This window comes from Schistocerca cancellata, chromosome 10, assembly GCF_023864275.1.
Source record: "Schistocerca cancellata isolate TAMUIC-IGC-003103 chromosome 10, iqSchCanc2.1, whole genome shotgun sequence".
Classification (NCBI taxonomy): domain Eukaryota; kingdom Metazoa; phylum Arthropoda; class Insecta; order Orthoptera; family Acrididae; genus Schistocerca; species Schistocerca cancellata.
The window spans coordinates 226,984,629-227,000,810 of NC_064635.1; the positions used below are offsets into that span (position 1 = coordinate 226,984,629).

General features: G+C 34.5%; 1 protein-coding gene across 2 annotated transcripts in view; it reads left to right on the forward strand.

Moving 5' to 3' along the window:
• Window positions 1–15,933, forward strand: part of LOC126106559 (uncharacterized) — a 173,207-nt gene extending 157,274 nt beyond the window's left edge. For both annotated transcript variants that reach the window (XM_049912897.1, XM_049912898.1), the window contains one exon: window positions 12,794–15,933. In XM_049912897.1, the coding sequence (XP_049768854.1) occupies window positions 12,794–13,212 (419 nt within the window). In that variant the 3' untranslated portion in view covers window positions 13,213–15,933. The remainder of the gene's footprint in view (window positions 1–12,793) is intronic.
• The last annotated feature ends 249 nt before the right edge of the window (window positions 15,934–16,182 follow it).

Consider the following 16,182-nt stretch of genomic DNA (forward strand, 5'->3'; position numbering starts at 1 on the left):
AAATAAATAAATAAATAAATAAATATATTAGTTTTAAAAATAGAAGACTTGTTAATGTAATTAATCCAATTAATGCAAAAGATGTAGTTAACAAACATTATTTTGTTAATGCAGTATTAAATTTTGTTACAAAATCAGAATATACAAGTATTTTAACATAATTTAATAACTATGCTACTATAGAAGATTATAACAAGATTCGAGCTGATTTAAACAATATTCTTTCAGATTTAAAGCAAAGAAATGGTATTATCTAAGGTGTTTTGGATAATAAAATAATTGAAACGCAAAAAATTCTCATTGAACTATTAAATATAGTTAATTCACAAACAAGTAAATTTAAATCATTAGAATAAAAAATTAATAAAGACTTACATAAGAAATAGAAAAATTGTTAGATAAATCATAATTTTAACTTCAATAAATTTTTAAAATTTAATAAATTTTTTATCTATGTAAATGGAAAATCATTTTTTAAGTGTAAAACTTTTACTTATACACATAATCAACATAGAGTAACAACTAAAAATGATAGACAAAGAATTGAAGGTCTTTGTACAATATGTAAAAGTAAAAAGAGGAAATTTGTTAAAAAAATATTGTAAGTGCTGGTGAAGGCTAAAATAATACTAACGTTTGCGAAAATATAATTAATTAATTACATAAACCAATGAGAAAGAATTTTAAAAGAAGAAATGTTGTTTTTTTTAGTATAGATGATTTATAGCAAGCTGATTTAGTTGAAATGGATTCTGGTAATTTAAAAGGAATTTCTAAATTAACAAAGGTTATAAATATTTATTAACAGTAATTGACGTTTTCCAAAATATGCATTTGCTGTTTATATTAAAGATACGGCATCTAGGAATATAGTTGATGCTTTTTAAAAAAATTATAGATAGAAAGCCAAATAATTTACAAACAGATAAAAGGTAAAGAATTCTATAACAAAGAATTTAAATAATTACTGAAAAAATAAAACATTAATCAACTTCTTCAGAATTAAAAGCACGTGTTGTTGAACGATTTAACAGAATAGTTAAAGAAAAAATGTGGAAGAAAATTGCTTTACAAGGAAATTATGAATGCATAAACTTAGTTAAAGATCCAGTTGCTGAATCCAATAACACAAAACATTCTACAATGGGATGAAACCAATAGAAGTAAATGAAAGAAATTTAAAAATAACTAACATTATATCTAAAATAGTTGATAAAGTGAGAACTAGTAAATTGGAAGGTCTTTTTGAAAAACGATATACAGCTAATTGGTCCACAGAAATATTTGAAATTGAAGATGTTATTCATTCTAATCCACTTCTGTATAAATTAAAAGATATAAAAGGAAATTTTTATGAACAAGATCTACAAAAAACGAAATATCCAGATGTATACTTAGTTGAAAAAGTTTTAAGAAAGAAAAGAGATAAAATTTATGTTAAATGGTTAGGTTTCGATAATTCATAAAATAGTTGGGTAAATAAAAATAGAGAATTTTTTTAAGATCAAGTAAATTTATAAATACACATTCTGAAGACAGCTTTTTGCTGTCACAAAGGAATTGCGACTATTTAAGTTTAACAATCAATTTGTTTAACAATCAATTACTTTTTAAATGAGATTTAACTATTTCCATCACATTTTGAATTCGATCAATTTGTACTTTAATTATTTCATCTCTGACGTTAATTCTTTCATATTTTACTTTAATACTTTCATCTTTCATTTTAATTCTATCTTCTTTTAATTGAATTATGTCTGTGTTTAATTTATTGATTTCTTCTAGTTTTATAAACAAACATTTTTATATTTTATTAGATCTTTGTAAAAAGTTCCCATCTACATACAAAAATTTTATATATTAAAAATTTAAGAAATTTTATATAAAAATAATGTTACATAGAAATAATTTTATTAATCTTCTAAACCTATTTTTTTTAACAACACATTTTTTAATTCCTTTAGATTTGTTTTCTACTTTGTCACTAACTTTATAAGCATACATCTTTGCTTTTAAACCACAAAATTCTTCCATTATTTTTCCATTACATTCATCTTTCATTTTACCAACATATTTTTTGTTTACTAGTGGAATATTATGTATATTATCTGTTGGATAATCACTTGTATCAAAATAACCAATCATTGATTTCATATCTTCAGAGAAATCTTCTGTTTTAATATTATAAATATAATTATCTATATCTTGACAACATAATTCTATATTTTCTCCATATTTAGGTCTCATAACTTTATAGTGAAAATCGTACATCAGTTCTTTAGGTAGATCAAGTATACTTAATCCAACATAAATAGGTTTACTAATGACATGTGGAATAATCAGGTCTACTGCCGGATGTTTGTGTCGCTCTGGCACAATATTTTGGCCATATAACTCGTTGCCTTCTTGAGGTGCTACCTGAGACTGCTGTGTTGGAGGATCTTGTCCAGTATTTATGACCAGAGGGCGCTGGGTGCTCTCTTTGATGTCCGCACCCACCTGGCGCTGCTTGTAAGGTCTCATTTCTTGCCCGGTGCTCCCTCGGATGTCCGCACCCGTATTCAAGTGTGGCAGCTCTCTGAGGCCTGTCCTTTGTTGGGCGCTCCATTCGCGGTCCGCTCCCGCCTGGAACTGCTCCTCCGGTGTCACTACTTCTTGAGGAGTTTCTTGGTACATTTCGTTGGGCCCTGATAAACTCCAGAACCGGACTCCACTTCGAGCTGAGCTGGTAACCGCTGTCTCGGTTTATTAGGTTGTCTGTGACCTTGATCTCGATGGCCTCCTTTATGACATTGTCCCAAAGTCTTGCCGTCTGAGTCACAATTTTGGTGTTGTTGTAGTCCACTGAGTGGCCAATCTCCAGACAGTGCTCCGCTACGGCAGATTTTGTTGCCTGTCCGAGTCTGGTGTGCCTCTGGTGTTCTTTGCACCTGACGTCCAATGTATGACTTTCCACACTGGCACGGACGTTGTAAATGCCTGGTTTACATAGTCTCAGGTCGTTCTTCACACTCTCTAACATTGTCCCAATTCTGGAGGATGGACAGAATATACTACTCTTTATATCATATTTGGAAAGAATTCTGTTGATCTTTGCAGAAATAGGTCCAGCATATGGCAGGTATGCTACCTTCTTCACCACCTCTGGCTCCTCTTGTGTACCCTGTGGTTGGCTGGTAGTATGAGGTGCCCTTTGGATGTCTGTGGAGGAGTATCCATTTCTGCTGAACACCAGCTGTAGATGTTCTGTCTCTGTGGCCAGACTTTCTGTATCCAACAGAGCTCGAGCCCTGTGAACTAATGTATTCAAGACTTCATTCTTCTGTGCTGGGTGGTGGCAGCTACTGGCTTGATGGTATAAGTCTTGTCAAGATCTCGCCGGGAAAGCCTGAAGAGTTATATCAGGTTTATTAATTATTATTTTAGTTTTATTCATAGGGATAGCAGCTAGATTTTCAGTAAACATAGTTCTATGTTTAAAGTTTGGTTTAGCTACAAGTTTATCCCACACTTTACTATTTGAAACTAATTTTATATCTTGTCTGTTTCTTATATTCTCCCTTGTTTTACCAAATACAGAATTATTCATTAATTTATAGAAATCTTTTTAGCTTTAGTTCTGAACTGTTTTTAGATTATACACTTCTTTAACCAATCAGATTGTTTAAATTTTAAAACTTTATGTATTATGTAAGTTTCATTCCTAAAGATAAATATTGTTTTAAATTTCTGTAATGTACTACATAATTACACTTTTTATCTAAAGTAGTTATTAATTTACTTTCTTTTGTACCTGGATCAAGTTTTGATTCAGTAGCTAATGGTAAATCTTTATGTAAATCATGTAATTCTTTTGGATATCCTAGATCTACTTCAAATATATAACCATCTCGACTATTGTTTGACATTTCACTTATTCTTGTACAATTAAAATTATTTGGTTCTTCCCATTTAAATCCACTGTATGGTAAATATTGATTCATAGCATAACCATTTAAATTATTTGCATCTAGATACATTATATAATTTGATATTTCCTTATTATTATAATCTTTTAAATATTTATTATTTGCTTTTACATATCTTTTACAACATTTTGTAATTCCACCCTATAGTCCTTTTTCAACCATTAGAAGCATTTCATAATCATGTAATAATTCAAGGTTTTGTTTTAGTAATTTTTAGCATTGCAGCCCAAGATAAACCTGGTACTGTAAAATACCAAAAAGGATCTAGATTATTTGGTTGTATACACGTTTTTCTAAAATTTTCAAAAACATCACTTAACATTAATACATCAGTTTTAAGATATAAATCATGATATTCACCAAGATTTTTTTTGAATTTTTCCCAAACGAATTTTGCATGTTCATAATCTTCATCAGTTATGTCACAATCATATAATTCACTATAAAATTTATCTTTTGTTGAAAATTGTGCTTCAAATTTTTTCCAAGAATCCATGTAATCATGTGGATAAACACCTTTTCTAATTACTAAGTTAAATAATTCTGGGAAAACATAATTTTTAATATTTCTAAATCGATTTTTCTTTGAATTTGATGAATGTTTATCAAGTGAAGAAGCCATAAATCTGACTGTATCAACCAATCTCATTTTTAATTTTTTTGTACATTTACCTAAACTAATTTATTTATTTTCATTATTTGGTGTTAGTTCTATTTCTTTATCATCATACCCAAGTTCTTTTACAAAAAGATGTGAATCATAAATTACATAAATAAATAGGTAGAAAATCAGGGTGGTTTACTTTGAATTTACACATATTACATAATGGAGCAATATATTTTCCAGTTAAATGATCATAATGATGTACTTTTTTATTCTTTTTTGTATAAGGACATTTACATAGTGTACAAACTCTAGATTTATGGAACATATTGTTTTGATCGAGTGTAAGTGGTTTCATTTGTTCAATTTCAGAATAATTTTTCCTATTTCTTCAACTTCTATTTTTATACATTCTATAAATTTTTTATGACAATTTGGTCCTCTATAAACAACAGGATCATGATAATTTCCATATATATATTACAACAATAACAAACAACAAGCAACAAGCTGATTTTATACCCCACGGAAAACATTTTTCAACATTATTTTTCACATTAACACATGGTCTTTTATTTTTAATAGTATTTGGTAAATCAATGTAAGACGGTCCTCTTAGAGGATAAAATTTGTTAATTGCTAATTGTAAACCAAGTATTCTATTTAATGACCATCCTGTTCCTTGTGCTTTAAAATTAGATATTTTTTTGTAAAATATGTCTTTTACCATATTTGAATTTCCGATAAAATAGTACAGTTTGAAGTTTGTTGTCAAAATTCTTAAACTTTTTCATTTATTTCATTTGTTTGTAGTTTATGTTCTCAATATAAATTAAAATTTATCTTTACACTTTCAAATAGTCTTTAACAATCTTCAAATTTTTTGTTTTTACTGCATGCAGGAAATTATTAGGATCAAGTACATCTATATTATTTCCTAAACTTATAGTTTGTAATCTGTTTGTAAATGCCTTTTCAACTAAGTAATCTTTAATTGTTTTTTATCTTTTTGTTTTACAAATATTGTTGTAGAAAATGGAAATATTCTTTTTAATGGTTTGTCTTCTTTACTTACAAAAACATCATAAATATCATAATATGGTAACTTTTTCCAAAGATTGTCACCTACTTCGAATTTATTATTTTTAACAATATTTGTTTGATTATCACTTACTTATTCAGGTATATAAATATTTACAGTATTTTTATATTTTTTACTTACTTCAGTTATATAATTTTTATGATTTTCGTTTACTTCAGAGGTTTTAATTTTCAACAATATTTGTATTATTTTCACTTAATTCAGCAACAGCTGAAGCAGTCTCAGATCTACGATTGATCAGCATGTTGTTCTAGTTGAGCAGCGATGTTACTTTCCATTTGCTCTTCTATTTACTACAAAAAATTTATTAGTTTAAAAAAATTATTTTTTTAATAAAATTATAATTAATTAATAGATGGATAAGGATTATTATTTGATAAATAATTAATCAAAAAGAGATTTTTTTTAACTCTCTATTAGTTTTTATTAGAATTAGTTTACTATTTAGTTTAACAATCAATTAGTTTGTTCTTCTATTTATTACAAAAAATTATTAGATTTTTAAATGTTGTTATTAATAAAATGATAGTTATTTAGTAGATTAATAAGGATTATTATTTAATAAATAATTAATAAAATTAATTTAATCATCAAATAGTTTTCTATTTAGTTTAACAATCAATTAGTTTGTTCTTCTACTTATTACAAACACTCTTTTAGATATTTAAAAAAATATTTTTATTAATAAAATGATAATTATTTAATAGATGGATAAGTAATATTATATAATAGATAATTAATCATAAAGGAATATTATTTAAAGTTAAAGTTTTTTATTCTTAATATATTCTAAAGTACATTTCTTACTTTTATTATTATGTTTATCTTTATGTGATGGATTTATATAAAATCAATTTAAATCTTTAATTTCTTGACAAATATTACATATCTCTTTTTTCTTCACTTATAACTTCATTATTCATTGTAGATTAATTTTCCATTTTCGTATGTTAGTATTTTTTATTTCGTTTTTCATGTTCCTTGAAATAATATTTAGCAACACTTTTTGACGTACACAAGGAATTCAATTTTTATTGTAATTTTCTATATGATATTTATTTAAACATGGTCTACATAGAGTTCTATGACTATCTTTTCTGTATTTTTGTAAAGTAAAATTATCAGTTGTTTTCTCTGTATAACAATATTTACAAAATTTAGTTTTCAGAGAACATATTGTTGAACTAGATGCAGGCTTAAGCCTGCTTCAGCTGGTGCTTGCTCCATTTATAAAGAAAAAAATTTATTAGAATTGTAAAAAAGGCTTTTTTAAAATTTTTAATCATTCATATAAACAATTTTAAAAATAATCATCAACAATCATCATCATCATCATCATCATAATCACCATAATAATCTGCTTCATCTAGAGTATCAAGTATAGCATAAATATTAGTTATTTCAATTTTTTCTGGTACTTTGTTTTTAATAATAGATCCACAAAGTGGACAATTTATTTTTTCCATTAACCATTTATCAGTACATTCTATATGAAAAATATGTTTGCAATTTGTTTTAATAAATTGATTATTATTTTCATCACTTAAACAAATAGGACGATCAATATCTTTTTCCCATACTTCAATTAGTTCATAAGTATCTTTTTTCTTTATCTTGCATTTCGTTTTGGTTCTCCATTTACAAGAAATTACATTTATAAAAAATAAAAAATAAATCATTTAGCTACAATTTCAAAATTACATAATCACATTGAGAACTCTATATCATGAAATTCATTATTTCTGTTTTTAAGTTTCTTCATTCCTTTATATTTTAATTTCATTTGTCCTGTTTTAATTATATCAAAATCAAAATCTTCAGTTAATTTAGAAAATCTATTTGGTGTATAACTTTAAAATCATTATTAAGTTCTAGACAATGTTGTTCTCCAAATCAAGTATTTAAATATTATATAATACATTTATCTCTAGCTCATTTACTTTTCTAATTTCTTTAGAAATACTTAAATTATTTAGCTTCTTGATTAAAGGAGTCTCCATTTAAATAGAAAAATTTTTATTAGTTTTTACGAAAATAAATTTGTAGAGTATGTTAAAATATTTTTTTAAAAATGTACTTTGTTAATTAACTTATTTTAATTAATTTACTTACATTCACAATGTAAAATTTTAAAAGTAATTAATATTCATTAATTTACTTACATTGAAAAAGTAGCTGAAATTAAAGTAAATTTCATACCTATCTAATTTAGATTTTTTTAAAAACCTGAGTCTAAAAATTTGGACCCTGAAATCATATTTACTTCATCTATGTAATCTTATGGCTCCTAACACAGAAAGTAAATAATTTTATGTACTTATTCTTTCATATCATTTAAAAAACGCGTTTTTCACAGAAGTCAAAAATAGGACTTTTTGGGGCTAAGGAAAAGTTGTAAAAATGCTTTTTTAAAAATTGTTTTTTAAAATAAAAATTAATTCTCTAATTTATGTAATTACACTACATTTGACTATAGGAAATGTATCTAAAATAAATGATTTTTATTATAGTTATTATTATACTGTATTATTATTGGGTAAAAGGGAAAGTAGAATCATTTTGTAGGTTCTTGATCATTGGATCAATCTTATAGAAAATAAAAAATAAGAGTGTTAACGAGTAATTTCTTATTTTTTATGATTGGTCTAGTGGTCTGGAACCTACAAAATGATTCTACCATAGCTGTATTAAGTAATGGAATTTGTATAGGATTGAAAGGTTGAATTCCTATTGGAGATTATACCTGGAAGACTGTAGATTGATGTACAAATCACTTTCCAAAGTCTAGGCAACTCACAAAATGTACATATACTGAACAGCATCAATTCCAGGTCCCAGTATGATAAAGAAATAACGATAACACACAACCACAAGATTGAAAATTGACAGCTGTGCAACGAAAAGACAAACGCCAATGCTAAATGTGAACGATACACAAGCAGGCACCGTGTGCTCAGTCAAAAATCGACACCTCCACACTCCACGCGAACACCTATTAGACTGCTCTCACTCTTACCAAACTTACCACAGGAGGGGGAGTAAATTCCCAGGTTTGCAACTGAAAATTTCCATCTCTCTTCCCGGATACAGGGAAAGCCTACAAAATTTTCTCATCCAGCATTTGTTGTGTTCTCTATTATCACAGCTTTGAAAGTCGCTGTTGTAGAACTCTGGATTAAGAGACACTGAAAGTGGCTTACTCGTATGATCACTGCCAGTGAGAACATCTGTTGGGAAATCTTTTCCACTGTTGTCAGGATCACAGGTTAATTGTAACTGCAAGGTAAGCCATTGTGGGATGGACTCCATGCCTGTTGCATTTGGTCGGTTAATACAGGCATGCTTAATTCTGTTTGACTATGACGCCGGAGTTGTCATCCGATGGTGTGCGATATGTGCTGGGCTGGAGACAGATTTGATGATCAAATAGGCCAAATTAACATGTCGACCCTCTGTAGAGCTATTTGGTTCACAACAGCTTGATGTGGGTGATCGTTATCCTGTTGGAGAAACATCTCCAGTCCTGAAAGGAAGCACAACATGTCGAATCACCAAACTGAATTACAAAATTTCAGTCAGGGTTTGTCGGATAACGACGAGAGTGCTCCTGCTGCCATGTGAAATTGTATGCCAGACCTTAATTCCACGTGTCGGTCCAGTGAGTGTAACAGACACGCGTATCGGTTGAAGACCCTTAACGTGCCTCCTTCTAACCAATACATGGCTGTCATCAGCACTCAGACAAATGCAGCTTTCGTCAGAAAACACAACAGACCTCTAATGAGTTCTCACTTGACACCACTGAAGTCACAGATGGCTGTGTTTTGGTGTTAATGGAATGCACGCTGCAGGCCGCCTGGCTCGGAGCTGTCCTTAAAGTGACTGATTTGTAACAGTTCGTTGTGTCACAGTTGTGCCAACTGCTGCTCAAATCGTTGCTGTAGATGCGGTATGATGCGCCAGAGCCATATACTGCAGACAATGTTCTTCCCTCTCCGTGATGCAGCATGAGTGTTTGGAGCCCGGTCTTCTTGAGACAATACATTCTTGTGACCATCGCTGCCAGCAGTCATGTACAATGGCTACATTCGTGCCAAGCATTTTTGGAATATCGCTGAATGAACGTCCAGATTCTCCTAGCCCTATTGCAAAACCTCGAAAGTCACCAAATTAAATCTCAAAGACTGCTCACAACACTGCAGCGTGTACTTCCAAACCTGATTTGTATCCTCATGGTAGCACTACTAGCGCACTCTTATGCGACTGGCGCTAAACTGGAATAGATATAGTCTATCAGACGTATGAGGGGCGTTTGAACGAAAAGTCCGTGCAAAAATAAAAACTACTTACGTTGTTGGGGTAAACCTTTTTTATTTTTCGACATAGTCTCCTTTTAGGCTTATACACTATGTCCAACGCTGTTCTAATTTGCTGATCCCTTCCGAATAATAGGAATTGTCCAAGTCTGCAAAATAGCTATTAGTTGCTGCCATCATCTCCTCGTTTGAATAAAATCTTTGCCCCGCCAGCCATTTATTCAAATTGGGGAACAAATAGTAGTCTGACGGAGCCAAGTCTTGCATACTGTCCAAACATGTATGCAAAATATTATGTACGCGTTCATTCGAGATGCCCACAGCACTAGCAATCTCACGCACCTTAACGCTTCTGTCATCCATCAAAGAAATAGTTCAAATAGCTCTGAGCACTATGGGACTTAACATCTGAGGTCACCAGTCCCCTAGAACTTAGAACTACGTAAAACCTAACTAAACTAAAGACATCACACACATCCGTGCCCGAGGCATGATTCGAAACTGCGACTGTAGCAGTCACGCGGTTCCATACTGAAGCACCTAGAACCGCTCGGTCACCACGGCCGGCTGTCATGCATCACCATAGCACGGATTTTATCAATGATTTCTGGAGTTGTAGCCTCAACAGGGCGTCCAGAACGTTCAGCATTACTTGTGCCCATATGGCCACTCTGAAAATTTTGAAACCACTTATAAACTGTAGTCACCGTTATGTTTATCAATTCTCTTTAGTCTCCTGAGGCGTTTTGCCTCTGATAAAGTAATGTTTAATTACCACACGAAATTCTTCTTCGTCCATTTTTTGACAATCACTCGACTTCCTTGATTCACACGAATGCCAAACACAAATAAATAGACCAATATGGCTGAAACTTGGTGTGCGTTCTTTCCAAAGATGCTACTAACTAAACATGACCTCGACAGGCGACGGTGGTGCCATCTCTCGGACTTTGGACGGAATTTTCAAATGCCCCTCGTAGAAACATGCTTACCAACTTTCGTTTATGTTCCACAACTCCTTTTTGTTTTTGAGATTTTTTTTGCGAAGTGATATAGTCGCTTAGCTTACAAACAGATGTCACAGGATGTTTTGCACCAATCGTTGGTTGCTCGGTAGCAATTGGCAGATGCCGCTTAGTAAGTGTCAGTTGTTCCTTAGCAATTATCAAGCAATGTATAAACACATCTGCAGGTGTCATCCCTACCACATACAGGGTGAAAAGTATTTAAACCGACAAACTCTGGTAGGTTGTAGGGAACATCAAAACAAATATTTTTCCTTAATGTCATTTTTTCCTATGAGGAATATTTAAACCAATGGAGGCCGTAGTTGTTAGAGGCCATAGTTGTTAAAGGCCGTATTACGATCTTCAGTTGTTAGAGGGCGTATTACGCTCTTCAGTTGTAGGCAACTGTTGTCCACCAGTGTAGTAGTGCATTGTTTCTGTTTACTAATGGAGCGATACGCCTGGAGTGAGTACACTGATATGGTTGGTGCGTTCTACGTAGCGCACCACAATGGACGAGCTGCACAGCGGGTTTATCAACAACAATATCATAATCGCCGTATCACGCATCATACGACCTTTGCTGCTGTGTACCAACGTCTGCGTGAGACCGGGTCATTTAGCAGATTACCTGGACAGGGACGCCGTGCCACGGTAAGAACGCTGCAATTTGAGGAAGCTGTCTTGCAGCATGTGGAGCGGGATCCTTCAATCAGCACTCATGCAATTGCACGTAACATGGGGACGAATCAGACGAATGTAAGAACAGTGCTTCGAGAGCAATTGTTAGTCCATTTCAATTACAGCGTGTCCACAACCTGGAACCAGTTGATTATCCACCCAGAGCACAGTTTTCGCAATGGTACCTGGAACAGTGTGAAATGGATCCTACATTTGCATCCTCTGTGTTGTTTACCAATGAAGCAACGTTCGGGCGTCATGGAGTTTTCAACATGCACAATTCGCATCTTTGGAGTGAGGATAACCCACATGCCCCAGTTACTAGCGCTCATCAAGTGCGGTTCCTCGTAAATGTGTGGGTCGGTGTTGCTGGGGACTGTTTAATTGGGCCATATCTGCTAACTAGGCCATTAAATGGCAGGCACTACTACAATTTTCTCACCAGAGCATTGCCAGAATTGCTGGAAGACGTCCCACTCCCTACAAGACAACGCATGTGGTTCCAACATGACGGGGCGCTGGCACATTTCAGTCGACGTGTGCATCGATTCCTGGAGCGACGGTTCCCAGAAACGTGGATTGGCAGATGTGGTCCTGTACCGTGGCCTGCTCGATCCCCAGATATGTCCCCTCTGGACTTTTTGTGCGGGGAGAGATGAGCAACTCCTGTTGCATCAGAAGAGGATCTGGATGCACGGATAGTAGCAGCAGCAGGAACAATTCAAGATACTCCTGGGGTTTTGCCCGTGTCAGACAGAACATGATCCGACGGTTTAATCTTTGTTTACGTGTCAATGGAGGCATTTTCGAAAATCTACTGTAATTGAAATCGCGTTGTGTTAATGTGTTATCTCTTGGTCATAAAAAATTGAAAAGTTGTTGTTGGTTTAATACATTAGCCGCCAGAGAAATATTCCTCTATCGGTTTAAATACTCCCCATCGGAAAAAATGACATTAGGGAAAAATATTTGTTTTGATGTCCCCTACAACCTCCCAGAGTTTGTCGGTTTTAATACTCTTCACCCTGTACAGATAATCTTGATCATCTTGATAATGTTGGAAGTTCCACACCTGACTATGTGCTTACTTGCGTGCCTGTGTGGTTTATGCGCAGGTCTGCAGACATACATGCTGCACGTGGTACTGTGTCTGCACACGGGACTCATGAAGGAGCGGCTGCTCCGCCACCAGGTGGCGCAGATGCACAGCCAGCTGAACCAGCTGGCTGTCAGCACGGGCTACACCCACCCCCTCACCTACGCCACGCTCAGCCTCAGCCCCCAGATTCTGAGACCACCGGGCAAAGCGGGTCTCAACAACGGCATCACCACGCCACCCATCAGCGATACTGCGCAGTCACCACCTGTCGGTGACACCGGAGAGACGCAACCTGGCGCCGAGGTTCTGCAACCGCTCGGCAAGGTGGATCTCGACAGCGGCGTCACCACACCGCCTCCTGCCGACACTGTGCAGTCACCACCTGTCAGGGACACCGGACAGTCTGAATCCCCTAGCGCCGCACTCCCTGTCTGACGCCATCAGGACTCGGAATACCGGCTGATGGACAGACCTCTCGAGTCTCAGCTTCCGCTACTGGCAACAACAGCGTTGGAAACTGGGGACCCCAAAAGGGCGAGATACGCTCTTGGGCTCCTACCTGATGACTCGACCTGACACCTGTTCCAATGACTGGTCATAAATGTAGCGATCCCGCTATCCTGTACTCTGCAAGGTTTCTATTCCAGCTACGTAACGTTTCTCTCACTTTGCAGTAACATCAGTGTCATCAGCCTGTAAAGATGATGGTAAACATGATCTCAGTTTAACCTCTTGGATCTGCAATGAAGAAGTAGCAAATGGGGGAACAATAATTTTGTACTATTCGTAATGAGCTGATACTCCAGTGCTTCAAGGAAAGGCCTTGGAAAACGGTTTCAGAAGAACAACATTGGACTTTGTGAGTTCCCTACCACCTTCATAGATCACTGAAGAGAATACAAGGCCTGCTGAAGAAGAGTGCTGAGCCCTTGTTCATGTCTGCAACCTAGGTCTCTCGCCATCCTGACCAAATATAAGATGCAATCTTCAGTATGAGATCACACCCCCATGAGATACCAACAGATGCACATGATATTTTTAAGTACAAAGAAATAACAGCGAAATTTGCGAATTAAGAATTCAGCTAGTGTGGGATGATGGATAAGTCCTGTTGCCAAAAGAACCTCATAAAAATTTATCTTATAAGTGGTTTCGAAAAATGAAGTGACGCAGTATAATGGAAAGTGTTTTGAAATGCCAAAGACAATGTCAATTGTCCTGATCAAGTCGTTTTATATTGAAACTGCTGTGCTAAGCAACATGAAGCCAGATGTTTTCCATTCTGATAATCATTTGTGTGAAGCAACGTAGTACATTATCCCTACCTCTAAATGAGCACTTTGATGCTGCTGTGTAAGAATTTGGCGACAGAGGGACATCGTCCATTTAGTACGGGCACGTTGTAAGGGATTCGTTAGAGGGTACCCTGCACAACGAACTGTCTGGTACTTCCTGGTAAACTTTTCTAAATATGGAATCTCAGTTTACGATTTCGCTCATCTGCTGCTATGTCGATAACGAAGTCTGAAAATCACCAGGCGCTGTTAAAGAGTTAGGGTTTAGGTCTGTAGAACATTCAGAGCGACCACGTTTGAAAACCGTTTCTCTCAAAGTCAAGGGACGATGAGAAGCTTTCAGAAAATGCCTTGTTCTACTCCATAGTGGAAATTTCGTTTTTTCAGCGGAGTTCTGGCGAAACTATTGAAACATCGAAAGCAGAAGCACTATGTCAAGAACGATATAGTGATTTGAAACACAAGGTCTTTGTGAATCGAGCCGTCAGCGATGAGAGGTGTGTCTCTGATGCCAGCACTTACTACATTGCAGATCTGAGCTGCTTTCGCGGTCCCTTTGTGTATGTTGTACTCTTAATTTTTCGGTCTTCACATAGACGCCGTCATACTAAGGAATCTATATCCACTGCCCTTACTTAGTTTCCCTAAGGAAGTTTGGCAGATACTGAACTAGTTCCTGTCGTAGTTTAGCGTGCTGCCAGATGAATGACTGCTGGAAAATGGTAACCAACCATTTCGGGGAAAAAAGTTTATTAGTAAGCGACGCCATAATTCCTTTCTTGAGCTCTATATAACATGTCCATCTGACTCTGATCTCCGTAACCATTGTCAAGTGATGATACAGACCGATGAAACAGAGGGAGAGGAAAAAAATTTAACAGAGCATGTTTGCATGACAATGTTATGGGTTAAAAAATTAACAATTGGAAGAGCACGCTTACAATATGTACAGACAACATACAAGAAATGAGAGAGGATACATGGAGTGAATGTACCGATGTATTATCGAAATGTCAAGTAAACTAACTGTCTGGAATAATACGAGAAAAGCATCTCTCTCTTTTTTTATCATATGAATATTTCTCATAGAGCCACCTATGTAAGTAATTCATAATGACGTATAACTGGTATAGACACAAAAGAAATTGATAAAGACGAACATTAATGATGATGACATAAAACAAGGTACAGAAGAAACTTCAAAAAACATTCTGAAATTAACAAACTCTATTAGTTTTTCCAATGGAAAAAGAATTAAGTTCTGTGTATACTGCAAAATCTGTGGTTGCCGATAATGATGGCATATATGGCGGTAACTTCTTGCTCAAAACATTAAGCACTTCTCTTAGTTCGCCCTTCCATGCGATATATACGCGACTAATCTAAATAAATGCCCTAAAGGACAACGGTGGCTTTCGCAACAGTTGGATGTTCGGCACTGTGAAGGCAAATTTGTGAAAGAAATTCCTAGTCCTCCAGCAGAGAGGCAGATAATAAAACTTGTAAGTGGGGGCACTAGGTGGCTCCGAGAACCCACGTGACTGCATCTGCTTCCCTCAGAAAAACAGCAGTCTGTGTATGCATTGTCTTTATCGTCTGCACACACTTCACCTTCCCGGGTAACACAAATGCGCTGATACGATTTTAATGCACTTGAGTCCCACTGCAGACTGTAATACATGTCGCTTTCTGTGCTCTGATAGTTTGAGAGTATGAGAGAAAAGTAAGTTCTGCAAGGTTACCTTGTTTGTATCTTACTTATGGCTAAGACGAACTGAAAAGTCATATGTGTAAAACTTTTTTTCTCTGCATTCACTTTCTTCCAATAAATTCGATATCTACTTGCTTGTTGTGAACAAAAATAGCTTTGTACAAATCTGAAAACTACTGTTGTGCTAAATCCAAGTCTTAATACAGCATGTAAAACAATTTGTACATCGAACACAGTATTTGTGCCATAATAAATGTTGTTGTCTTATTATTTATTGTAGATGTTGTGATTTACATCTTCAGCCGAAGTGTGTTTGCTTGTAAAATTGTAATGTGTACTCTCTTCCACCAACTTGTAAGACAGTCTTCCCTTGATCAAACAGAAGCTTTTTGGCTTGAT